Here is a 26515-nt window from a genome sequence, read left to right as displayed (position 1 = left end):
GGTGAAACCGTCCCAGCGAGAAACGCTTGCCTCATAATTCTGTAGGCGAAGCTACGGTGGACTTTAGTCCATTACATTCAAATACATGGTATATTTTTGGTGTCTCTTGGACCTTGTACCTCTTGTGACATCCTGCGAAGGAAGCCCTCTTCTCCTCGGCGGTCATCGGCTCCTTGAGCCCGTTGTCGTGCCTACCGTGCCTGGCGTCACGGTGACTGTAACCATGGCTGCCGGTCTCGGACAGCGAGAATTCCCCGTAGCCCTTCCTCCGGGCCTTCTGACGCAGTTTGTTCCTGTAGTGCTCGATGTCCGACTTCTGCTTCAACCCGCCGTGGTTTGCCTGAAAACATTCAAGTATCGGATTTGCATGCATGTGTTCAGAGAGTGCTGTCGTTTTTACTTTTTTTAATTTTGTAAAAGTTTCTTCTGTCTTGTGCAAAGACAGATCGATGTGTTTTCCCTTCAGCTGGATAGTCATAGAACGCATCACACCCTAAACATGATATTTTCTGCTAATGTACACCAATCAATCGTAGACGAACTGGAAAACCGGAGAGCTCCCGAGGGGATTTTCGTCTTCTATGTTAATAGATTGGAGGATAATTTATCATCAGCCTGTGTGTCGCTGTCTCGGCTGAGGTGGAATAAGAGGGAGGAAAGAGTGAGAGGTGACAGGCTGGGTGGAGGTGGAGGAGGTGGAGTAGGAGAGGGGATTAGTGGAGGCATATTGTGTTTGTAGCTAAATTCAGTATCAGTGCAATGTGTCCCAGAGGAGGTGTTATGGTAATACTACAGTACAGCAGAGGCAGGATAACAGACGCCTGCAACCTAAGAAAGTAACATGAAGCAGTGGTTCCCAAACGTTCAGATGATACCTCGATACCAGCCCTCGTACTCCACGTGTTCATTTCAATTGATTTTAAACTGGATACTACTGAGTATATAAAGTGGATGTTGTCATCATTTCTGGGGGGTTGGGTTTGGTCAAGTCTGCGGTCTTTGTACTGACCCTACTTTACTCATCCTTTTTCAGCCATTTATCTGAAACTTTCTGTTATTTTAGCCTCGGTTCTATAAAAGATGAGAGAGTTCTTTAAAATAAAGGCTCAAGTTGGTCATGGTGATGCCATAGGGGAACGTTTTTCGGTTCTGAACCAGTTTATTAAAAATTAAAAGGTTCTTCAAAGCACCAAAAGTGCTGCAATTGTTACTTAAAGTTAGTTCCTCAAAGAAGCAGCTTGAGGATAAAAAGGTTCTTCAGGTTCTTAGGAGTTCAAGAGCTTATGTTGTTGTTGTTGTTGTTGTTGTTGTTGTTGTTGTGTATGGCGCATGCATAGAGCTACATACTGCCCAACCTACATCACTACTGCTAATGTACGCACCAACACATGTCAATGTACGTACTATTACCTATTATTGAGAACACCTGAATAGACTTATCCTGTTACTGTCAGTTGTTGTATGTAAAACCAAAACGCCAATAAAAAGATATGTAAAAAAAAGAGCACTCATCAAGACAGAGTGCATATAATTACCAGTCCATTAGTTTGAGCTGGACTGTTTAGACCAGGGGTGCCAAACATACGGCCCGTGGGCTAAAACCGGCAGGCCAAAAGGGTCCGATCCGGCCCGCGAGGTGACTTTGCAAGGATAACAATGATTGGTGTACTACTATTTTCTGAATAGAGACCAAATAATCAATTGATAATCTGTAACTGTGAAGAGAAATTTGAGCCACATCACACTGAACCAAACACACGGCACAGCTGATTTAAAGCTCCATCACTTGCAGAAACGAGAGAAAATTAAAGAAACGTGATGATTTATTTATTTGTACGTTTTGACTTTACTGTTCCGGCCCACTTCAGATCAAACTGAGCTGAAATGAGTTTGACTCTTCTGACATTTCCTTTTGAAATCTTAATTTCTATTGTTGAGATGAGTCGAGGTACAACATGATCTTTCCCCTGGCAGAAGGATTTTGGGATGAAAGCACCACAAAGCATGAACAGTCTTCCACGCTTCAGTACACAGTTACACAAATGCTGCTGTACTGTATGTATCTGTTGATCTCGTGATGTTCTATTTTTTGCTCTGCCCTATACTGTCAACACTGCAGACTCACCTCACAGCCGAGTGAGATAAAGCCTCGAGGGTGTGTGTACACTATCTATACGTGCATATATATATATGTGTGTGTGTGTGTTTGCGTGCAGACTCACCTCCCCGTTGAGGACCACAGAGTCTTGGCTGTGGGATGAGGAGGAGGGGTAGGAGTACGTAGGCTGGGCAGTCATGGGTTTGATGGTGATGAGCCGCAGAGAGCCTGAATGGTCTTCATACGGGTCTGGGAAGAAGAGGAAGACGAAGAGTCCTTTAAGGAATCTGCGATGTAGCAATCAGGAATTCTCCCCACATTGTTCACGGAGCAGTTTTATTCAGTCCATTGAGTATAATTATCAAACTGGAGGGAAAAGACTGCAATTTTAGCCAATCACAGCCAAGCATGCTGATTCAATTTGACCTTCCATGTGTGCAAGAAAGTCGTTCTGTCTGAACGCATCCAAGGTCGTCTTCCATGCTCCCTGCCGTGTGGTGAACTGCACCGCCAGAGTTCATGCCCTTTGAGGGAGGATGGCAAAGTGTGACTGCAGTTCATTTCTTGGACGATATTTGTCCACGAGCATTTTGTTTTGCTAAACTTCCCATGCAGGCCTGATTATAGTTTAGAGTTTTGAAGTGAGCTTCAGATGGCTAACACAGCGATGCTTGCAACAGGACTCATTGCTTTCTGTAAAATGTGTATAGATAATATTCAGAGCTTGACAAGTTTGGCTTGGAAATGAAGGACCTGAATAAAGTCTTGAGACTCTGTTAACACCACCTGGTCCTAGTAAATGATAAAACTTACTCATTGCCATGGCAGCCCTACAAATTAAGATTCCAGCTGTATAGCATCGTGTCATCTGCGTCTTACAGTACACGAGGCTCCCTGTATTTGCTGTTGGTGGGAGCAGCAGATGGACGGTGTTGTGTTGTACTGGGTCCACCGTGACTCACCGCCTGACTGACATCATATGGCAGACTGCTTCGTTGTAGGGCTACAACAGTCTGCCATTAACTCAGCTCCAAACCCACACTGTCACAATTCCTCGCAGCTGCAGCTCGGCCTGCTTTATTTGGGGCTGTTCCTATCACAGCATGACAGTTAAGGTCAGGACAGGTGGCGCTATGAGCAGCCGAGGCCACGAACCGGATTGGAAACGGCGACACGGCGTGTAAATAATGTGCACTCTGAACACCGTGAGGGCATTTCTCCCACAGTCACAACACATGCTGAACATCAGCCTGTCGTTAAACATTGCTGAAACGAAATGACTTCATTTTGCAGTGACTGTTATGTAAGACATTTTCTCATGTTAAGTGTCTTCTGTATGGTTTCCACACACAAACAGAGGCTGTTTTTGGGGGAGTGTTCGCCGAAGAGTCGGCAGGGAGGACTGCCCGGATCACAGTGACTTTTACAGACTCATGTAGCTGTACTGATGATTACAAAAGAAATAGCTACTTACAACAGGTTTAGTGCTATGAATCAAACAACACAACACATTTAGTATCAAATTAAAGAGAAAGTTGCATGAAAACAACTTGTGACTGATCTGAATGAAGATCAATCCTGATCTATAGTAAAATCTTCGTTGCACGTCATCCTGCCGTGCTCTCACCTTCACCATCCCTCTGCAAAGTCATCTATTAAAGGTCAATCACTCACAAACACACTTTGATTCTTCTGTCTACAATGAATTGAGCCGCTTGTGTCCTTCAGATTAAAGATGGTTAGTAATGTGCACTAATCTGTGTGATACTCACACCACTCTACAGCAGCGACGTCCTTAAACAAACTAAAAATAACTTAAATAAATGAGAGACACACTTTCCTGCAGAGTCTGCAACAGACTAATGAGATGTAACTGATGTCTGCCATCATCAATATGCAAACTACACTGATCATGATTGATCTCACAATAATAATATGGAAGTGGGAAATGGAAAATATTTTAGTACAGGGTGTCTTCAGACAGTTAACAGTCCCCTTGATCAGCATGAAAGTGCTGCAGTACATCATTAGGTTGATCTGATCGCACAGTGGAAGCACGGCCGTGATTAAAGACGCTCACAACGAATCAAAGTCTCCAGATGGAATAGGTGACATCGTTAACCGTCCACACACACACACACACACAGCTCAATTTAAACCTCTTTCCATAGAGAACATATTGGTGAGACCGGGGAACTGTTGAAATAAGAAGAATAATGGATACTACTCAATGTGAACAGAGCCAGGAGCTGCTCAGCTTCACATCAGGACATTGACACGTCTCTGTGTGCACTGATTAAACAAACGAGCTACAAAGGTGCTACAGTACCAGGTCTGTTTTTGAGAGAGCTAGGCTAGGTGTTTCCCCCTGTTCCAGTCTTTGTGCTAAGCCAATCACCTCCTGGATTGATGTTAGAGAGTCTCTTCTGTTCTTTCCAACTCTCCAGGATTTTCTCAAAACGTCAAACCCATCATACCTGATTTGATTTGTTGAAGAGAATAAAATATGCTGGCAATGATTCAGACGTCTGGAATGAGGCGACACCAAAACAAAAACACAGATTGCTGATCTGATGTTCTTGACTTTGTAGGAGATGAATAGGTTTTAGCTTCAGAGACTGATGATGCTTCCTGCAGCGTGATCGTAACAAGATTTCAAATAAGACGTATTTTGTGAGGTAATAATGCTTGGACAGATGTCCATAACCACCTTACCACGGGGATGCCCCAGGGCTCCGCACTTGGGCCCCTTCTCTTTGCTAGTCACATCACCTCTCTTCTCTTCTAACTCTGCAGGATTTTCTCAAAATGTCAAACTATTCCTTTAACCAGCCAATAAAATCACTGATCAGATCAAATAACAGGAGCTGGAAATGTCAGACGAGACTCGTAAAAACCTGAGAACCAAACACAAGCAGGTGAAAAGAAGCTTCTGTGAATTCATTTAAATTAGTTTCTTCACGTCTTCTACACTTTTTTCTGTTTTCCTCCTCTTATCTTTACTGTATTTCTGTCTTTACATTTTTATTCTGAAAACACTTTCTGTCCATCTCCTGTTCTCTGTGGTAAGAAAATGAAACAATTACTCATCCTATCCTCCGGGTATTCATTCATCCGCCTGCATAAACACTATAAATCACACAAATTACTGTGAACACTGGTTTGCTGATGCAAAGGAGATCACAGCGTCCTATAATGTCACTGAACAGAAACAACGCTGCAGCGTTATCGGGGATCAGAGCAATCCGAGTCTGCAGAGCTGGGAAAAAGACGTGCCTGGTAATCGGTTGAACAAGTCATATCAAAGATGCAGTACATTTACTGCCACTGCCGATAACCACTGCTGCAGACAAAAACACATGTTGCTTATAATCCTGTTTCTGAACAGGAATCTCGTGTTAAGACTCTCTGCAGCTCTGTTGTACCCGACCGTGTCCTGACACACCCTGGACTTCACAAATCACTGCAGCAAAGTTAAAGTACAAGCAGCAGGTCATCCAGAACGGCGGACGCCTCTCCTGCATGTGTGATCGCTTGATAATGAGAGAACGAATCACTGTTTGATTTATTCAGCTGGACATTGTGCTCAGATGGTAGGAGGTTAACACGTAAACTGATGAATCTAAATTGCCCGTAGGTGTCTATAAGCATTAACAGAAAATGGATGGAACATATAACAAGCTGAATAGCTGCATAAAGCTCCAACACACAGTTGTTTTTCTGTTGCTTGGACATTGCAACAGAGCTGGCTACATTTGATTTATTGAAATAATGAAAGATGGCAACAGTGATTCAGACGTCTGAAATGAGGCTACATGTTCGGAGCTACATCCAAATAAAAACAGATTTCTGATGTGAAGTTCTTGATTCGATCTCAGCAACATACTGATGATCTGTTCCCACTTTAAAATAAGACGTATTTTGTGAGGTTAAAAGTTGTAACTAATGAGTAGCGCTTAATAAATAATTCACCAATGCTGTCTCATGACCTTTTAACGTCTTGCTACCATTGTCTCCTGAACAAATTGGTGTTCCAGACCAAGCATGTGTCTGAAGGCGGATAAGGACCAGCTATGACTTCTGGTATCACTTCTATGCAGATGACACTCAGCTCTATCTGTCATTTCCACCTTAGTCTCTGCATGGATCTCTGAAAGCCTCTCAGAGCACGGCACACTGGGGCGAGGCCCTATTGGATTTCAAACGCTGAACGACGTTTAAAAGTAAATCGCATTTTCGACGGCCCATATCCCCTCGAAAACTCCCGAAAATTTGCCTGCCCCCCCAAAGTCGGGTGTAAAATTACGCCACGGTTTCATCCACATGTACGAAATTTGGAGGGAGTATGTAACATACCGAGACACACAAAAAAGTCTCTTGGTTACCCGGGCTACAGTGAAGCGTATGGCGTCCAATTTTTTGCCAAATTTGGACTTTCGTGTTTTCTTTTTCGTACTTTTTCGTGGTCATTGTGTAGTTTAGATATTTCTGTCTGTTTAATGTGTCTCTTTTTTGTTTTGGCCTCCTCTACTTTTGTTTCTGTATCTTGCTGCTGTCACAAGTGAATTTCCCCGTGGTTGGCTGAATAAAGTATATCTAATCTAATCTAATCTAAGACATATCTACACGTCACACCACCTCAAGCTGAACTGCTGCTCCGCCCAGCCAAAGGTACTATACACCATGACATCAACATCAATACTGACTCCCTAAGTCTCGGCCGGGGTAGTGAGAAACTTCGGAGTCATGATCAATGACCAGCTAACCGTCTCCGATCATGTTGCCTCAGCTTCGCACTGACTCAACATGCTCCCTGAATTTCATCCTGCGACTAGATTACTGTAACGCTGTTTACTTAAAAATGAAAGCTCTGATTTGTTCTTTAATAGCTCCACCGTGTATCGATGAGGATCACCTCCGTGTGCCACAGGTTTAACAGTGAGTCATTGTTCCATATGCTGCAGATTGTATGGATTAGAATAACACTGACTGTGACGGCATGCTGTCACAACTCCTTCCACCCACGATATATTGTCTTTTCCTCTGTGATTCGACTCAAAAGTAACTCGATGCAGCGCTCAACGCTCCAAACATGAAGCTTTGCATCCTGGAATGAAAGAGTGAAACACAAACACCTGAGACGTCTCTGTCTGAGTATATGTGTCAGGACTGACTGCTACGTGATGCAGCAGCAGGCTGACTCACTGTATGTGTGAGTGTGTTCATGCGCACTTCGTTAGCTCATATTAATTATCCTTTGGGTAAAATATTGTAGTATGAGTGTGTGTTTTTGGGTTAATGACAGAGTTTGTGGTGGGCACAAACATACGGAGGGACAGATTTTCAGATTACTCTGTCCAAGTATTTGTTCTTCACTTAATCGCTTCTCCTCCTCCTCCTCCTCCTCCTCCTTCCTCCTCCTCCTCACCGTTGGTGCTCCTCTTGTGCAGCTCCTCCTTGCCGTTCTTGCTGCTGCTGCCGGTCGCCGTCCTCCGGGCCGAGGAGCTCTTGCTGGTGTTCAGCTTCGCGGAGCCGTTACTCGACATCGAGCCGTCCTCCTCACTTGGCAACCGCCTGTAGTATCCATGGCAACAGAGAGGAAGGCAAGGGAGTAAAGGGATACAGAGAGAGAGAGAGAGGAGGGGAGAGTTTGTGAGTCTCAGTGTGTACACAAACAGGGCATCACCTCGCAGTTAACGCTGTCTATCAACTTTAAATATTAAAACGTTGCATAAAAACATTAATGGAGCGTTTGAAAAGCCGCAGACGTGTTGCATCAGGCTGTAACACACATGAGAGAAACGTGGCTACACACTTCAGGGGCTGATTTCGTCTTTGTTCTGATTTTCTTTGTGCTCAATTGGTCATGACGGTATTTGGACTGGAGCTGCTAAAGAGGTGAGGATTGATTGACTAGTTCTGGTTCAGGAGCTCTGGACCTGTACTGATAGTCCAAGAGACAACCGCCGTGGCTGTGAAATGAAGCCAGCGGCAAGTGCCAAAAACTGTAGTTCCTCTAACGTCCACTTGAGGCTGGCTCCAGAAGTGAGTCAGTCTCCATAAGTCCCCATGTCCAAATGTCCAACTTCACAGAAGAAATAAACATGTTTACAGCCTGGTACAAAAAACAGCATGAGCTGTGTCACAGTGGCTTCTCACCCAGGCTCCACATCTTTAGCCATTTCTTTTAATTGATTAACTAACTGGCAGCTGTTGACAAGTAACTTACTGTAAAATAAAATCACAGTAACTAACTGGCAGCTGTTGACAAGCAACTCTACAGTAAATAAAATCACAGCAACTAACTGGCAGCTGTTGACAAGCAACTTACAGTAAATAAAATCACAGTAACTAACTGGCAGCTGTTGACAAGCAACTTATTGTAAAACAAAATCACAGTAACTAACTAGCAACTGTTGACAAGCAACTCTACAGTAAATAAAATCACAGTAACTGGCAGCTGTTGACAAGTAACTTACTGTAAATAAAATCACAGTAACTAACTGGCAGCTGTTGACAAGCAACTTACTGTAAATAAAATCACAGTAACTAACTGGCAGCTGTTGACAAGTAACTTACAGTAAATAAAATCACAGTAACTAACTGGCAGCTATTGACAAGCAACTTACTGTAAATAAAATCACAGTAACTAACTGACAGCTGTTGATAAGCGACTTAATGTAAATAAAATCACAGTAACTAACTGGCAGCTGTTGACAAGCAACTCTACAGTAAATAAAATCACAGTAACTACCTAGCAGCTGTTGATAAGCACCTCTACAGTAAATAAAATCACAGTAACTGGCAGCTGTTGACAAGTAACTTACTGTAAATAAAATCATAGTAACTAACTGACAGCTGTTGATAAGTGACTTAATGTAAATAAAATCACAATAACTAACTAGCAGCTGTTGATAAGCAACTCTACAGTAAATAAAATCACAGTAACTAACTGGCAGCTGTTGACAAGCAACTTACTGTAAATAAAATCACAGTAACTAACTAGCAGCTGTTGATAAGCAACTCTACAGGAAATAAAATCACTGTAACTAACTGGCAGCTGTTGACAAGTAACTTACAGTAAATAAAATCACAGTAACTAACTGGCAGCTGTTGACAAGCGACTTACTGTAAATAAAATCACAGTAACTAATTGGCAGCTGTTGACAAGCAACTTACTGTAAATAAAATCACAGTAACTATCTGACAGCTGTTGACAAGCAACTTACAGTAAATAAAATCACAGTAACTACCTGGCAGCTGTTGACAAGCAACTCTACAGTACATTATTTGGTTACTGTAATTTTCTACAGTAACAGATAATTACTGTAGTTTTCGACTACTGTGAAAAGGTGTACAGTAATGCACAAACACAGTAACTTACTGTGGATTTCACAGCTGAAAGTCAAACTTTAACCTCCAAGGGAATTAATTACATAAAAAATATCTGCTATATTAAAGGTGGAGAATGCTGGGAAACACAAACACAAAGGACAGGCAGAGCAGCAACTGTCCTGATGGACAGGCTGTTCAACAGCCAGCGGCCTTGATGGAAACAGCTCAGTGTACACGTCACACACACATAAACACACACACCCTAGAAGAGTCAATAAACTCATCCAACAACATATAATATATGATGACATATAGCACTCATTCTCTTTGTTCCTGCCTCCCACACACACCACACAGGACACACACACACACACACCACAGTTATATAGTCATACACACACACACACACCACAGTTATACAGTCATACACACACACACACCACAGTTATATAGTCATACACACACACACACACACCACAGTTATACAGTCACACACACACACACAGCCTTGAGGCATGTAAGCTGGAGCAGCTACACAACATGACAGGCCTGACTACAGGTGGTGTGAGATGCACAGATCAGCAAGACCGGACATTAGAGAGCCACAGGCGAGGCAAACACCCTGTCTGTGTGAACACACACACACACACACACACACACACACACTGGTCAATGGCTGGTCGAGTCACAGTAAAAGTCGTGGCATTAAGCAAAGAGCCGCAGGGATGGAGGGAGGAATACAGCTTCAGTCTTCAATGTAAATCAGTGCGGGGAAGGCCAGAGAGACGAGACACAGAATCAATAATCACACGGCCGGAAAGTGATGTGGACTCTGTGCCTCGCACAGACTGCAGGTCTCTGGAGGACACAGCGGGCAGAATAAATGCCATCCCTGTGAAACCGGTTAGCATTCAGTCTGCACCCGCCTCGTTCCTCAAAGCAGGCGGAGAAGCTGCAGCTGAGATTACCGCTGCTGTTGTTGTTGCCTCTGACGCTTTCTCTTGTTTCAGGGTCTCAGCAAACATGAAAGAGTTGATGTAACACCTCACAGTGTCGATATATGTGCAGATGTTAAACACTGAAAGGAGCTTTTACAGCAGCAGCACATGTAACCACCTCACAACACATCACGCAAAGTTTCAGATGAAATGTCAGAGTGCACCCTGAGCTTTACAGGTGAAACTCTTCAGAGTTTCAGTGCTTACTGCAGAACATGCTGATCTCTCACATTAACTGCAGAAATCACTGATCTGATCCACAAATCGGCCGCTAGATGTTCTGGTTCATTTATCTGCAAGTTGCAATGAGTCGACTTGTGAACGGCATGAGACGTCGAGTCGAGCTGTGATCGATGCTCGAGGACTCGTGACGAGTTACTGAGACATGGACATGTTTTGTTGTGGTATACACACCAATGTTTGAAGAAATGACCATTGCATGTTTCTAATGAAACGCCATTCTTTCATGATATAATATCACTGTAGAAAACACCTGAAAGTCAAACATCCTGAACGATCACTTATTGTTGACTGCTCTATATGTCGTCCATTTCATCAGCTTGATTTCAGAGTTTGAAACACACAGTGTGTACCTCTCTTCATCTGTCTGTCTGTGTCCTTTCCCACTGAGTCTCCAAAGTATAATTAGTAAAGAGTGAGAGAAGGACTTCAGACGCAGCTTTAGTTTTGTTTTCCTGGCAGAGTCATCTATCTTTACTGCCACGAGCACTTTTCTTATCTCCCTTTCTTCTTCTTCTTCATTTGAAGAGAGGAAACGTCGCCTCGGTTCCTGCGCTCACTTACATCTAGACAGTCCAGCTATAATTGCGTCCTCTGTTGTTGTTTTGGTGTGAAAATTTCCCCCCTCATGCCATCGCGCTCCACCGGTTAGCGGAAGAGATGCAGCCTCATTTTCTAATTAGTGCACACTCAAGGTGGTGGAATAACCTGTAATACCTTCTTTGAAAAATGGCTCCCCGTGTGATGCACGTGTCGGTAAAGCTGATTATCGCGGCGTGCCAGCTCTTTCAGGATGTTACACTGTCATCATTGTTACACTGAATGGCTCCCTCTGGCACGGCCACAGCCGGGGTTATAAATATACGTGTTTATCGTCCTCGAGAAGCAAAGCACAACTAATCCCACCTCCATTCACTTTTATTTAGCGGCGTGTAAATACGAGTTCTGTGAATTAGCATTCCCGTGAGTGATGCATCTCATCTGTGACATCCCTTAAGGGAAGATGTAACCGTTCAATGTGGGTGGGTGTGTGGGTGTAGCTCGTAGTAGAAAAAATGTCTGGGGGTGGAAAAGTTTAACAGAATGTGTCTTCATCCGTTTGTTCTAAATGTTTCATGCAGAGATTTTAACGAGCGAAGTCTGTCGGGAATGAGATTTTCGGTAAATGCATTTAAAACTGTGATTCTGACAAATCGTGTTCATCGCTCATGCATGCAAAATGGAACGCAACAACAAAGAAGATTAGTGCAGAGAACATCGAATGGTACAAGAAATAAACACAGATGACATATATGGAAAAAGGCTGAACGAAATGAAGATTTGACTGATGCTCGTCACCCTGAATTCTACAACATCCATCATCCATCTTTGTAATCTCATATTATCTCAGACAAACAGTAAAGTAAAGCTGTCTCTGTGAAGACAAATGACAATCTGTAGCAGAACGTTCACATCATTACATCAAGCGTCTGACTAACTTTGTCTTGTTCCATGAACTCACGTGTAAAGTCAGAATAAATATGAGTTTGAGTTTGTCAGACCAAAGAAGAGAGTGTTATTAACCATCCAGCCAAATCTGAATGATTAAAAAAATATCTCTAACACTCTGAGCTGAGATGAATTCATGTCTGTCTCTGCTCAGGGTGGCCTCGGCGTGTCATCGAGCCGCCCTTTAAGGACCGCCCACAAAATCCTGAGACTGAATCTCTAACTCCACATTTCAGTGATATATCGTTCAAAGACTTTTCAGCAACTCTTTTCCAACATATTTAATGTGCTTGGGAAGAAATCTCCAAACCCAACTTTAAAACCTTTCACTCAACTTTGAAATGAAGAAGCAGAAACATTCTGCGCTCTGATTTTAGTCCGCACACTCGGTCAGAGAGGAACATCAAAACTTGTTTCATCTGAAATCCAAGACAAATTATTTTGCACACGTCTTCTTGTAGATAATTATCTGCACACAACCTAATGGATCTGTACGTCTGGTTTCCCTTGAAAGTCAGTCACGGATGCAGAATTTGGCAACAAGAAAGCATCTGATTCCACGTTTAAAAATGTGTGGGCTACACTTACAGGCCTGACACTCATTAGTGTGCGGGGTGTATCAAATCCAGTGCCGGTAATTCTCGCTAATGAGAGGACAGTTTCTTTCCTGACTGGAGATGATGAGAAAACCGTTCATCCAAAAAACATCAGAATCATCTGAGTTCAAAGAGGTGGATGTAGATTTTCTGCTTTCTGACTGAATGGATAAAACAATCTTGACACCGCCATGCAACAGAAAGTCCAAATAAAATAAAATACTGAAGCGGACATTTAACAATACGAGTCCGTACTGCTTTTAAAACTGGAGGTTGTATATGGAAGGAGTGCAGCTTGGCAATTTCCTGTTAAGGTTACATTATGACGTAAAAAGTCAAGTTTAATTTTGCACTTTGCAACAACAGAGAATGTATTATTTTATACTGTAAAGACTGTAAATGATACAGTAAAACTGTAATATTTAATGGCATATTCACCATAAAAACCACAGTGTCATATTTCATAACAAAACCTTTATTTATATTTATATTTGTTTTAAAGTATTTTATACAGTTATTATACAGTAAAAGACCATAATATTTACTGTCGTTTCATTGTTTGGCAGTTTTTCACTGTAAAATCTACAGACATTTTAAAATGTGCCAACCTTCTAACATCCTTTTACTGTAATATTAGAAAAAAGCGTATACCGTATTTATTACGGTAAAACTCTGGCAACCAAAGCTGCCGGTTCTTTACCGTAAAAACATTATTTGCTATATTGTTTTAAGTAAATCTCTTGGTTTTTGTTTTCTCTATATTTTTCATTCTTCAGATTCTCTTATTAAATCTCATGTCATGTTGTCTTAATTCATGGGTGCTCATGTTCAATGTCGCCCTTTGTGTTTGACGTCTGTGTGTGCGACTAAAGGACAAAAACACACAACAGACTCCAAACATCAGTATTGTTACTTCAGACACTCTGAGGCAGCTTTGTGTGTACAGTGTAATATTTATGATTGGAGGAGAATCTGACTCCATCAGCTCCATCAGGTCCGGCAGATCTCTCGTGAGGCTCGGATCATTTAAACATCCACAGTAATAATTCTGTTGATAGTTTCTGTCTAACCGTGTCTGAATTCTCTGGTGTCAAAGCTGCAGTGAAATCTGTTCCAGACGTTAATTACATCCTGTTCGTCATTTACATTTCTGTCCTGCTCTAACTCACAGCAGAGGAAACCTTTCCAGCATGTGTCAGACCGCTCAGAGGTGTGAGGCTGTTAGCACAATGACTCATTCTCTTCATGCTTACTTCTGCAGCGGCATCAGTTTTCATGGATCTGTAAAAAATCTCCAAACAGCTCCTCGTTAACACTGGACTTATCTTCAGATGGTGTCAGTCTGTCGGCGTGTGCACTGCTTACCGCTGGCTTGTCTCTGGCTTAACGCTGAGATGCACAGACAAACACTGAAGGCTGCTCTGGGTTTTCTTTCCTGGCTGCATCGCTGACTGAAACAGCTGCTTGTGGTTCCCCCTTCACGAGCTACAGGCGTGATTTGAACGAGCAGACTTCCACATTTGGAATGAATTATGTATTGTGATGTCAGCAGTGTGATTTCCCAAAGTCTCCGGCTGGAACCTCTCACAGTTGTGTCTTAAAAAAGGTTTGTTCTAACACCCAGAAGCAAAGCGTAAAAATTCACCCTCAGTACAGTTGTCATGAACGGGGAAATTAGCTACAGAGACCAAAACTGTTTTTTGTACCAGGCTGTAAACATGTTTATTTCTGCTGTGAAGTTGGACATTTGGACATGGGGACTTATGGAGACTGACTCACTTCTGAAACCAGCCTCAGGTGGACGTTAGAGGAACTGCAGTTCTGTATCGGCTTCACTTAGGTTGCTGCTTGTGTCTAACGTGTCTAACATGAAAGTTATTGGTTGTTTGGTCAATTATCATACAACTCTGCAGTTTGATATTTAATTTGCATTTTAATATTTTTTTTTTTATTTTTTCTATCTATCTATCTATCTATCTATCTATCTATCTATCTATCTATCTATCTATCTATCTATCTATCTATCTATCTATCTATTACTCACTAATCCCATCCCCTCTGACGCCACTATCTCCACCTATCGGCTGAATTAAAAGTTCCTTTGAGCACTGAGCTGCAAATAACGATCAAAGTTCATCATCTCTGATGTATCTGAGCTGTCACAGTGATTTGTTGATGTCCAACGTCTTTACCAAGCTGTTTTATGACTGATCCAAATAAAACACATCTAAGGAAACACGTAAGCGAGGTCAGTGACCGTCTTCCTCACCCTCCTTTGTGTATGTCGGCAGACGGAGGCCTCTTGCTGGCGGTGCCGTCCTGGTGGACCTTCTTATCCAATGACAGCGACAGTGGTGCGTCTCGGACAGGCAGCCCCAGGACCAGCGTCTCCTTGGTAACGGAGACAGCCTCATCTCCCGTTCGACCCATGTGCTTCTTGGCGTAGTCGAAGCCCTGGACAGGCTGGCGAGGAACAAGAGAGAGAGAAGCTTGAATCATTCTGAGATTTGTATTTCAGCTGATGCCTTAAAATGAGCAGCAGCAGCTTCCAGCACATGGAGCACATGCAAAGACAGCAGCACGAGATACAGTCAGTGTTCCACAGTACAGCTCGGTCCAACCCACAATACTCAGTGATTCAGCAGCCACTAAATATGCACTTACACCATGATGCATGGTTCAAAGCAGGGATGGAGTCACGAGATTAATTCAATAATCAAAGCACACGACGGCAGACAGACGCACACAGTGAGGACGTTATTTCCCAAGATACCTCGAGAAAATGATAAATCACATTCTTCATATTTGTAGGAAATCAGATTCAATCAGCCAGAATCCCAAAAGTGGTGATACAGTCTGAACTCAGATCCAAACATTTGGTGTTTGAAACGTGAACACACAAGTGTCACTTTTCTTTCTCTAGACGTGAACTTAGATCATGTTTGAAGAGTTCAGAGGAGAACCTGACTCGCCTACAGAGTGAGTGACGGCTCCATTCTGTAGCTGCCATGAAGTCGAGATCTTGAATCATGAATGTCTGAGTCCATTTTTAATTTGAATCGATCCAGAACTGTTTTTAATATAGCAGCTTTTCACACTGAGTACCACCACGCTGAAATACAGTAGTCTAGGCCGACCCTCTCCAGCTGCAGACACTTTTATTACTCACGGGACGATTATTTATCGACTGTTGAATCTTAATGAAACCGGCTCCAGAACCAGAACTGATTTGTTGCAAAGCAGAACTCCTGATCTGATCTGCACTTCCAGTTTTTGAACCTCCGTCACATCTGAGCTCAGAAAGTGACGACGAATACGGAGTATTCTGATAGTACAACACGTTTTATTTCATTCCTGAAATATATTTCAGGGATTCCTCCACGTACCACCAGTGGGACTCGTACCATAGTTTGAGAAACAGTTTAAATCTGTTGGAAGTCTGATCTGATCAAACTCAAAGCGAAGCATTCAGATTTGAGCCCAGCGGAGTCACGGGACAGTTTGTCAGCGAACATGACATGGTCTCCTGAATATTAGAGAAACCTGCAGATAAGTGTTGCTTCCATTTCAGATAAAGGTAATTGGATGGACCTCCCTCACTCTCTGCTCCCCGATCCTGCCGTTTATCTGTCTGCGAACACGGCGGCTGGCATAATGAAAAAGTTGAGAAATAAATAATGAAAACATAACAGCACCTTTGAAGTTTTTTGTTTTTCTTGGAGACAGAGAGAGAAAAGCCGAGCAGAAGATGTTTGGCTGAGCCTGCGAGGCTGCCACGAGTTCTTTGTGAAACTAAACGTCTTTCAATTCATGGAACAGAGAACGAGCGAAGACGAGAGAGAGAAAGACCCGTTTTAGGTTTTTTTTGCCTCCTCTTTCTATTTTAAGCAGCTTTAAAATGGAAGGCCTAATGCATTTGATGATGCATGCTAAATTAAGAGTGCATGTGAGGACAGGCGGCGTGGGCATCCGGCTGACGGCACTGTTAATAATTCATCCGTCATATACACCGCCGTGACATCAGCCAGCTCCAGCACACGTGGCTGCGACCACGGACGAGTGTCGGAAAACTGATACATGCTCAAATACAGAGAGAGAGAGAGAGAGAGAGAGAGAGAGAGAGAGAGAGAGAGGCATGGAGATATAGAAGTGTGTCTGACGTGATGCATGCTGACAGTTGTGACTCTATCGCGTGAAAGATGTATGGAAAGTGCAAACATTAATTTTCCTATGGCCTCATGCTGTTTGCAGGTTTAACTGTGTGTGTGTGTGTGTGTGTGTGTGTGTGTGTGTGTGTTTATGTTGAGTGATGAAGGGCAGCAGGGGGAGGAGAGAGGTGCTGAATTAAATACGCTGTTCCAAACATATCCCTGCATGATGTGTATGGATTATTGAGGAGCAAACATACGACGTGGTGTTGGCAGGGGAGGTGATGAACAGTAAAACATGCTGACACGCTGTAAAAAAAAAACATTTCTGTAGATTTTAGGGTGAGAAACTGCCAAAACAAAGACAGTAAATATGCCGTGAAGTATGACAGTGTTTTCCTGTGTGTCATACTTCAAAACCTTTATTTATACGTGAGTTTAAGGGAATTCATGCAGAATAAAGTCATATTTTATACTGGTGACTGTACAGTAAAACAGAAAAACACTGTAATATTTAATGCCGTATATTACAAGCAATGACAATAAAGTTGAATCTAATCTATTAGGACTGTTAATTGTGCAGTAAAACGCTGTAATATTTATATTTACCATGAAAATTATTTATTTACACAACATTTTTAAAGAATCTATACAAAAAAAAAGTAATATTTTATATTAGCGACTGTTAATTATACAGTAAACCGCTGTAATATTCAATGTTGCTGTTTTTTACTGTCATGGTTTTTCAGTTTTTCATTGTAAAATCTACAAACATTTTAAAAAATGGACTAACACGGCAACCGTAAACATGAAATCAACAGCACTAACGTCCTTTTACCGTAATATTTGAAAAGGTTATACCGTTTTTTACCATAAAACAGCTGTTTTTTTGTTTTTTTTACAGTGTGGGTAATATCTGTCATGCATGTGGACGCGCAGACACATGACATGTATGGATTCTCAGGAATGACGGAGCCGAGGGGCGTAACCTTGAAAAGTGATCCTGACATTTCACGACTCGCCCCGACTCGAGGTCTTTCTCCGTCTCTGTCTGTTCCTTTCACACATCATTCTTTCCTCTTCATTTCTAACCCTCCCTCTGTCCTCTCTCGTCCACCGTCCACTGACAGCGTGTTGTCCTAACAAATGGCCGGCTCAGTTTATGTCTGTGTCCCATCAGTCCGTCAAACAGCGACAGAGTAAAGGGGGTAAAGCAGAGAGAGAGGCGGTGACACAGCGTCCGACTGTTTCTTTTGACCGCGAGCACGACCAAATGATCCACTCTTATTTTCCTAGTCTGCACGATCAAACAGAAGCTTCTCCTCATGTCTAATTTTAACTCAGAGCAACAGCAGCTTGATGAGGTGCAGCAGATGGATGAGATATGCTCTATTCCCCCTGTGGCCACATTGATTTAAATTCAGCTCCAGCAGGACGAGCGGCGGAAGCACACCACAGAGCTGCGTCCCAAAGAGTGGGTACATTTAATAAGTTAAATAAGACACACAGTGAAGTACACCGGGGGTAGCACATCAGAGGCACGGTGCTGCGCTGGGTAGATCAATTCCTCCTGGGGCAGGTTGAGGCATGATGCAGCAAAATGCAAAACACCTTGACTCCCTTGGACGGCATTGTGCTTTCATTGAACACGGTACAAATGAAAAATGGATTTGCTTCTACTTTTGCTGATTCCGCCTCTATTGTAAGGCGACGGCGGCTATCGGAGGCTTTCACGCCTGAACAAGGAGGCACGGAGCGATGAAGTGAGCCGGACTCTGCAGAATCATGCTCTAATGCTTAAACACACATGCAGACCGAGAATAAAGCAGCGTATCGATCAGAAGCTTTAGCCTGTCCTGCACAGTGACTGATAGCTGAGAGGGCTGAGGGTAGATCACACACACACACACACACACACACAGAGAATACACACAGTAGATCAACTTAATGGAGTCTATTATCCTGCGCAGCTCTGGTTAGTATTTATACGACTTCAACAGAACACATGTACAAGTCATTAAACTACACCAAGAAGACGTGTCGATCAGAACTCAATCACCTGGAGCTTTTCTGGCTCGCATCAGATCTTGGTCAAGTGTAAAAAATCCAAGTTTAAAGTTTCAAAAAGCTCCAAACTTTGCTTAATGTAAACTCAGTGAAAGTTACAAGGAGTAGCAGTGACAACAACAGCAATGGCGTTGCTTCCATTGACCTACGATGACCACACGCATGTCCATGAGAGTTGCTGGGGGCCTCCAAACTTTGGCCACCCTCCAATTCCCAAACCAAGTCCCTACAGACTGAGCGTCTGCCGCGCGATGCCTCGCCCAACGGGGGACTCTAACCCACGAGTCTCACGCTCTGCTGGCTGATCTAGCCAACAGTCGGTTCAGCCAAGATGTTTTCTGCTAAAAGGTTTATTGAAGCTTGGCCAAGGAGAACAGAGGGCTCATCAATACGCTTGTCATGACATGACGCCACCTCAGTTCTGATGGAGCTGTCCTCTCTGGACAATGAGCTCTGTACTCTTTATGTCCATAAACAGCCTTTAATCTACAAACTAGGAAATGTGTTTACCTTTTGTGGTCCAACACTATAGAGGTTTCTACGTTATGTACCTATCTGTGAGACAGCCAGTGAGAATGGAGCCTATCCTAAACTCAAAGCTGCAACCTAAGATTTAACACCACGGTGACCTCAAGACTTATGCTTGACCCTGCGTAACCTCCATATGTGCCGTGCTCGAGTAGAAAACTCCTTCACACCAGCCGCTTACTGTAGGAGTCTAACTTGTAACTCGTACTGAGATAAACTTGAAGACTTTGCTTTGTTTGTCTCCACGCTGCCACAAGCTCTTCCCAAACCGAAACCCTGTGTAAAATATTTATCTCTGTTTGCTCATGCATGCCACTGCCTGGGATTGGAAGAGGGTAAATACCGCCGTGGATAAGAACGGTGATTGTAGCCTCACGGCACCACTTGTGAAGTCTCATTTCGGGATGCTTTAATATTTGATGCGGTCTCTCGTAAAAAAAAAAAAAAAAACACAACATAAGTAATATTCAATGTTTGCAAACCAAATAGTGAAAGCAAACAAAAAGTTAATGTAATACTGATATAAGGAGATACAGCAAAGCAGGGACAACACACACACACACACACATTAAGTACTTATATTTGGGCTTTTTACACTCGCTGTGCTGTGGCTTCGCTTGCCGTAACTCGGATGAAGGATGAGGTAAATAAAAATGACCCGCGAACCAGTTGACATGCTCCACTAAAGCCACAGTAACCACAGCGTCAGCGTCTGCAAGGGTTTTTATTGTCTGTGGCTCTTTTTTTTTGGGTCTAGCCATGATGAAGTAGCTACCATAATCCAGTGGCGAGCCTCCTATAAAAAAAAAAGAATTGGGTTGGGGGTCCGTGTTCCCGCCGAGCCGCTGAGGGATGAGAGTGTCCTCATGTGAGAGGATAAAACGACTTGGCTGAATGGGAAAGGAACTGGCAGAGAGGCTGATGATGACACAAGCTTCAGCTTCTTTTTATGGAACCTACAAAATAAAAATAGATTGGTTTGGTTCGCAGGTGTTGAGCTTCCTTTCTGCGATCCGTGTTTATGAGCCCTGGTTAAAACCGGCTCAATCGCCTGTTCTTTACGAGCTGGCCTCTCCTTGTTAACTCAGACTATCGACTCAAACCAAAACAATTTAAATCTTAAGGAACGTGCTTGTGAATTTTACACCTCCATTACCTTTCCACACTGACCCCCCCTCCTCTCCTCTGTCCTCTTATTGATCTCCCAAAGCCAGTGAAGATAGCCACAGAAGCTACATGCAAGAATTCACCCAGCAACAGCGACAGGCAGCGCATACATAAAGAAGCAGCCAACAAAGCGGGTTGTACAGCACAGTGGGTCAGTCACAATGAGCAAACAAAGCAGGAACTCATTGGTTAATACATGAATTCATTAATTCAGTCAGTCAGTCAGTCAGTAATCCACCCAACCAGTGTCTTAGTGAGTACCTGGTGGTGGTAACTGCCCTCCCTTCGGTATGAGGTCTAAACAGGGAGAGAGTCAGAAGGACAAGTTCACGAAGGGCTTAATAAAATAATAGAACAAAACAGAGGAGGACAGGATAGGACAGGACAGGATAGGACAGGATAGGACAGGATAGGACAGGATAGGATGGACCTGTTTTCATGCCTATCACTCCTGTCTCTGCTAATAACATTGTACTCACCAGATTAACGAGAAAGATGACAGCTGCTCTACTTCAAACTCCCTCTGGATGTCTCGAGCTTCTTTCCCTCTTACATCTCCGAGGCTGAGCCCAGCCACCCAGCGTAGGAAGCTCATTTCACCCCCTTGTATCTGCAATCTCATTCTTTCTGTTTACTACCCAAAGCTCGTGACCAGAGGTGAGGGTTGGAACGTAGATGGACTGGAAAATCAGGAGGCCCGTCGATTTCATGCTTCATTTTCCCCATCACTCGTGAACAAGACCCCAAGGTACTTCAACTCCTTCGCTTGGGGCAGCAACTCGCTCCCAACCGGGAAGCAGCATTCTGCCATTTTACAGCTGAGAACTGAATATCATTGTCTAAAATGTTGAGGTAACATTGCAGCTTGCACAGCTGTGAGTGCTCAGCCAGCAGTAAGCAGATGAGGTTGCTAGTTGTAACTAACCCCCAAGGTCATTGCCTTGCAAGGTCATAGGGGTCCGGCTACACTTTCCTCAAAGTTCGGAGTACATCTTACCATGCCCTACCATACTTAATGTAATCAACTGCATACCCACAATTGCCAATTGCCCCTCAGAATAAAGTAGTTTAGATAATCTGGCCGTTGCTTCTTTATAACTTGTCTGACCTTTGGTTTATTCGAGAAATCTCAGATCGTTGCTCCACTTTTCTTACACAGAACGGCGTTACGGTACATTTTGATGTCAGCCTACAAAAGTACACTTGCTCGCTCCACCAGGATACTTGTCAGAAACATTGCTCAGAGATTCTAACATGCCAGTCGAGGAGGGAATATTTTACTGACGGTCAAAGCTTTTAAGTCGTCTTTTGATCCGGAGACCGAAATATTCTGTGTTTTGGTTTATTCATGGCATTAGGGAGATTCCTTTGCCGGATATCAGAAGTTTGTGCGAACATCTTGACCTGAATAATAATCCTAACCGGGGTGCAGCCAATGATTCAGACGTCTAATCATGATATCAAGTGTGAAAGAAACTTGGAATTGGAATTCTGGGCCACATCAAGAGCCTCTTCAGAACAAATGAGGCTGGCCAGCTTACTGCTTGTTTACCACTTGACTGACTGCGGTGACACAAGCAGCTGTTCTGGCGTCACGCACAGCGCCACGTCCAGGAAAAAACAATCTGACCTGCTCAAACCAGCTGGTAGCAATCTATTATAACACATGCTCATTTGAAGTGATTGATTTTTTATTTAGCCTCAAAGGAGTCGATGTTGAGTGAACGCTATTATTGTGAAAGGAGCCGACATTACCCTAAGGTTAGCTTCCAGTACGCTGAGCCCTGCATATTTCTTCCTTAGTTCCTTCTTCTTAGTATTTGCAGAACGGTCCATTGTGTGGCGAGGAAACTAATGAGTGAGGTTTACAGTCACATAATCTCTAATCAGAAGGTGAAGCTGTGATATCTGAACGTCTTTGAGCGAGATTAACTCCCCAAGAGTGAGATTAACTGCTTTGTGTTAACAGTAGAAGAAGAACGAAGAAAAACGAGAGTAGAAAGAGGAAAAGAAGACGGAAAGGAACAAGGCACTAAAGCAAAGTTTAAGTTACCTTGGAGCGAGTTTTGAAGGTCCTGAAGGCGCCGGTTTTGAAGATGACCCTGTTCCTCTTACAAAGAATGAAGGCCACCATGCCGATCACGACCACCAACAGGAAGAGAGGCGTCAGGACGGCCATGATCCACAGGTTTCCGGGCGGCGTCTTTACCACAGCTTTGAACACACAAACATGTTTCATTATCAGCACCTGGCTGTGCGTCCAATCATTCCTCCGTTAAGTGACTCTTCCGTCAAGCAGAAATAATTATACACTTTGTAAATGTTCAGCACTTTGTTCCACAAATATGTTTGTTTGCTTTCTTGCCAAGAGTCAGATGTGAAGATGAAGATGAAGATGTGAAGTCTAGATGGGTAAACAGCTAGTCTATGGTTAGAAATATCCGCCTTCTTGCCCCTCTAGAAACAAACACATTATATCTCATTTGTTAAATCTGTACAGATGAGGGAAGACGTTATTACCATGCGCTCAGGGCAATAAGTTTAAGAGCAGCAGTGAGTGATTTGGTGACTTTAATTTGCCCTGGGTTTCCTCTCTCAGGATGCAGTCTACCATTTACCGACCGTCTGATTGTATGTATACATTATTTCAGTGGCTACAACCAGGAAATCTTTGCACTGGGACAAAATATCAACAACACCTACTGCTGTACAACAGCTGATCTTGTTGCAGATTTTGTTACATTTGGACAGCCAATAAAGACAGAAATGTAATCAAAGAAAACACCTTTGTAGATTCGAAATCCACATCCAAAAAGTGTTTTAAAGTATGACACGAAAAAAACTTTTTTCACTTCAATCTTCTTAAGAACCTTTTTCTATGAGCTCTCCTGTCACGGAACAGTTTACCAAAGGGACGTGTTTTCATTTGAAGGACTGATGCAGTTCGTTTCCTCTGAGCCCGCTATGGCAAACTAAATAAATTGTACAAGAACACTGTGTTCAGTTTCTGTTAGGAGGAGCTGTGAAGGGCGCTGATGGTTGTTGGTGTCTCTCCAGTTTGTTAATTATAGATTCTGGGGAAATGTGAGGGAGAAGAGGTGAGAGGGAACACTTTGTCCTCTCCGGCAGCTACTAATATGAGCGAGCATTAACAAACAGCAAATATACACAACTAGAATTTTCTGAACACAATGTCTGATTTTGAGTTTGTATTGATATTCTAAAAGCTTTATTGGATGTGTCAGAGAATTATGGAAATTTATGGAAAACCCAAAGGCTTCACAGTATGCCAACACTGTTACGCTTGAGTTCAGCAGATAAACCTTAGAAAGCAGTTAAAGTCTGAATGGTTTCAGCTGTGAATGGGAAATATGCTGTGAGCATCTATAACATCATGTACAAAGTCTATCTCCTCTTATATGGGCTGATAGCTCAAATGCAACAAAAAAAAGAAAATGTTTAAATATGCTAAAATGAAACAGCCCACATCCTGCACTGCTCCTGTTGTTATGCTAATTATTTCTATAGCTGGAGTAAATCAACAGTGACGTGAACAAATGGGAATAGTGCAGAGCGTATATTTAGATTCTGCACTTCAACATCAATAAACCATGAATTCATTTAGAGACATTAGATGATAATGAAACAAGGCTCCTGATACTTGAGTTAAATAAATAGTTCAACATAATGCCAGCTGGTTGGTTGGTTGGTTGGTTGGTTGGTTGGTTGGATGGTTGGTTGGATGGTTGGTTGGATGGTTGGTTGGATGGATGGTTGGATGGTTGGATGGCTGGATGGATGGTTGGATGGATGGTTGGTTGGTTGGTTGGTTGGTTGGATGATTGGATGGTTGGTTGGTTGGTTGGTTGGTTGGTTGGTTGGTTGGTTGGATGGATGGTTGGATAGTTGGATGGTTGGTTGGCTAGTTGGTTGGATGGTTGGATGATTGGTTGGTTAGTTGGTTGGATGGTTGGTTACTTGGTTGGATGGGTGTATGGTTGGTTGGTTGGATGGTCAGATGGACGGTTGGATGGTTGGTTGGTTGGTTAGTTGGTTGGATGGTTGGTTACTTGGTTGGATGGGTGGTTGTTAGTTGGTTGGATGGTTGGATGGTTGGTTGGTTAGTTGGTTGGATGGTTGGTTACTTGGTTGGATGAGTGGATGGTTGGTTGGTTGGATGGATGGTTGGATGGTTAGTTGGTTAGTTGGTTGGTTGGTTGGATGGTTGGTTGGTTGGTTGGTTGGATGGATGGTTGGATGGTTAGTTGGTTAGTTGGTTGGTTGGATGGGTGGATGGATGGGTGGATGGTTAGTTGGTTAGTTGAGTGGATGGGTGGATGGTTGGTTGGTTGGTTGGTTGGTTGGTTGGTTGGATGGTTGGTTGGTTAGTTTTCATTTCCGTTCGTTGCCCCTTTAGTAGCTACACAGGGAGCGCGTCCTCTTCCAGTGTTTACATTCTGCAGCCTCACCACTTTATACTAATAAGTCCTACACACTGCACAGTGAAGTGAATAAAATCCACCTACTAGCACTTCTACAGCGCACTAATTAACAGGTAGTGGCTTGTTTGTTTGGCATATAAAAAAAAACATTGTACACACCAAAGATTGCTACATCAGTCCCTCAGCAAGAAAATGAATATACATATTTCCCAAAATCTTCCATATGTGTTTTAGTGGTTGGTGAGAGCTTGGTGAAATAAAAGGCTGAAAGACAGACGCCGAGCTGGGCTGACTGCTGCTGGACTAGTCAGTGAGATCAGCTGCTGCTGGTTGATGATCGGCTGTTAGCAAAGTCTCTAGTTTTTGATCATAAGTAATGTAATCAGAACAAATACTCGAGTACAGCTGAACATATTTACCACAGTGGGATTACATCCTGAATCTGGAGGCTACAAATCACAAAAATACCAATTTTTACGCAATGTTACCTTTTTCTGTTCAGAAAGACCCTTACTCTACATTGTGTCTGTGTCGTTCTTGGCTTGGTCCTTCACAAATATGACACATACATGTATTATATAACACAGTACAGTCAGACAACACGCTTACGTTCAGCCTGCACTTGCACAAAGTATCCCAGCGTCAGGGCCATGGTCTGGGAGTCCAGACTGCTGAGCGTCTTGGCAGCACTGGTTCCAGTGATGGGCGCTCCGTTCAGCTGGACGTAGTACGTCATCTCTGCTGGGTTCTTGGGACCAGGCAGTCGACGCATGCTCACCATCTGGAGACGACAAACACAATGTGTCCAACGTGTTCTTCACCTCTCCACGCCAACAGATTAAAAGTCACTGTTATATCACAGTGGCAAAATCAGAATGTTGAATCAGCTCGCCTGCTTTGATCACGATGAGCAGGATACCTCAGCGCTCTGAGAAGGCACTCGAGGACAGCCGAGACACTTGAAATCTCAATTTCCTTTCATCATGCATCAAACACTTTTTTTTAATTTGAACACATCCCACGATTAAATCAAGTCTGGTAATTAGATTTTGTCATAAAAAGCCGGGGCGTGTGGTATTAAACGGATGGATGAGTTCTCTCACCCCACCACCACCACCTTCCTCCCAATGGAAGCTTCTTCCTCTGAAATTTCCGCAGCCATAAAACCGTTCATCTGCGACTCCCCATAAAACCACGAGTGTGTGTGTGTGTGTGTGTGTGTGCACAAGGAGAAGTCGATCGTGGACTTAATTTGCACAATATTGAACACCGAGCAGGGAGGTGACACATACAGAAACAAACACACACAAACCTTTTTACTTTTATGCTTATGAGCACCTTCAGTTCAAGGACACTCCATCCTACATCACTACCTCCATCTGCTGACGCTACATGCAGCATGTTCTTT

The 26515-nt window shown here is 43.1% G+C and overlaps 2 protein-coding genes across 4 annotated transcripts in view; both read right to left on the bottom strand.

Annotated features, from left to right (window-relative positions):
• herc56.1 (HECT and RLD domain containing E3 ubiquitin protein ligase 56.1) overlaps positions 1–26515 on the bottom strand; it is an 820440-nt gene that overhangs the window by 585487 nt on the left and 208438 nt on the right. The gene's annotated exons all lie outside the window — the stretch shown is intronic.
• The window catches only part of kiaa1549la (KIAA1549-like a), a 93719-nt gene that overhangs the window by 9513 nt on the left and 57691 nt on the right, over positions 1–26515 (bottom strand). For 2 of the 3 annotated variants that reach the window (XM_019261410.2, XM_019261411.2), the window contains exons 10-16: positions 25717–25888; positions 22719–22879; positions 20927–20962; positions 15025–15218; positions 7527–7672; positions 2223–2347; positions 120–340 (exon numbers count right to left, since the gene is read on the bottom strand). In XM_019261410.2, the coding sequence (XP_019116955.2) occupies positions 120–340; positions 2223–2347; positions 7527–7672; positions 15025–15218; positions 20927–20962; positions 22719–22879; positions 25717–25888 (1055 nt within the window). The remainder of the gene's footprint in view (positions 1–119; positions 341–2222; positions 2348–7526; positions 7673–15024; positions 15219–20926; positions 20963–22718; positions 22880–25716; positions 25889–26515) is intronic. The other variant, XM_027272328.1, reaches the window with a different exon arrangement.

The sequence above is a fragment of the Larimichthys crocea genome, chromosome XX (genome assembly GCF_000972845.2).
Source record: "Larimichthys crocea isolate SSNF chromosome XX, L_crocea_2.0, whole genome shotgun sequence".
In the NCBI taxonomy this organism is placed as follows: domain Eukaryota; kingdom Metazoa; phylum Chordata; class Actinopteri; family Sciaenidae; genus Larimichthys; species Larimichthys crocea.
This window is presented reverse-complemented; position numbering and strand designations above follow the sequence as displayed.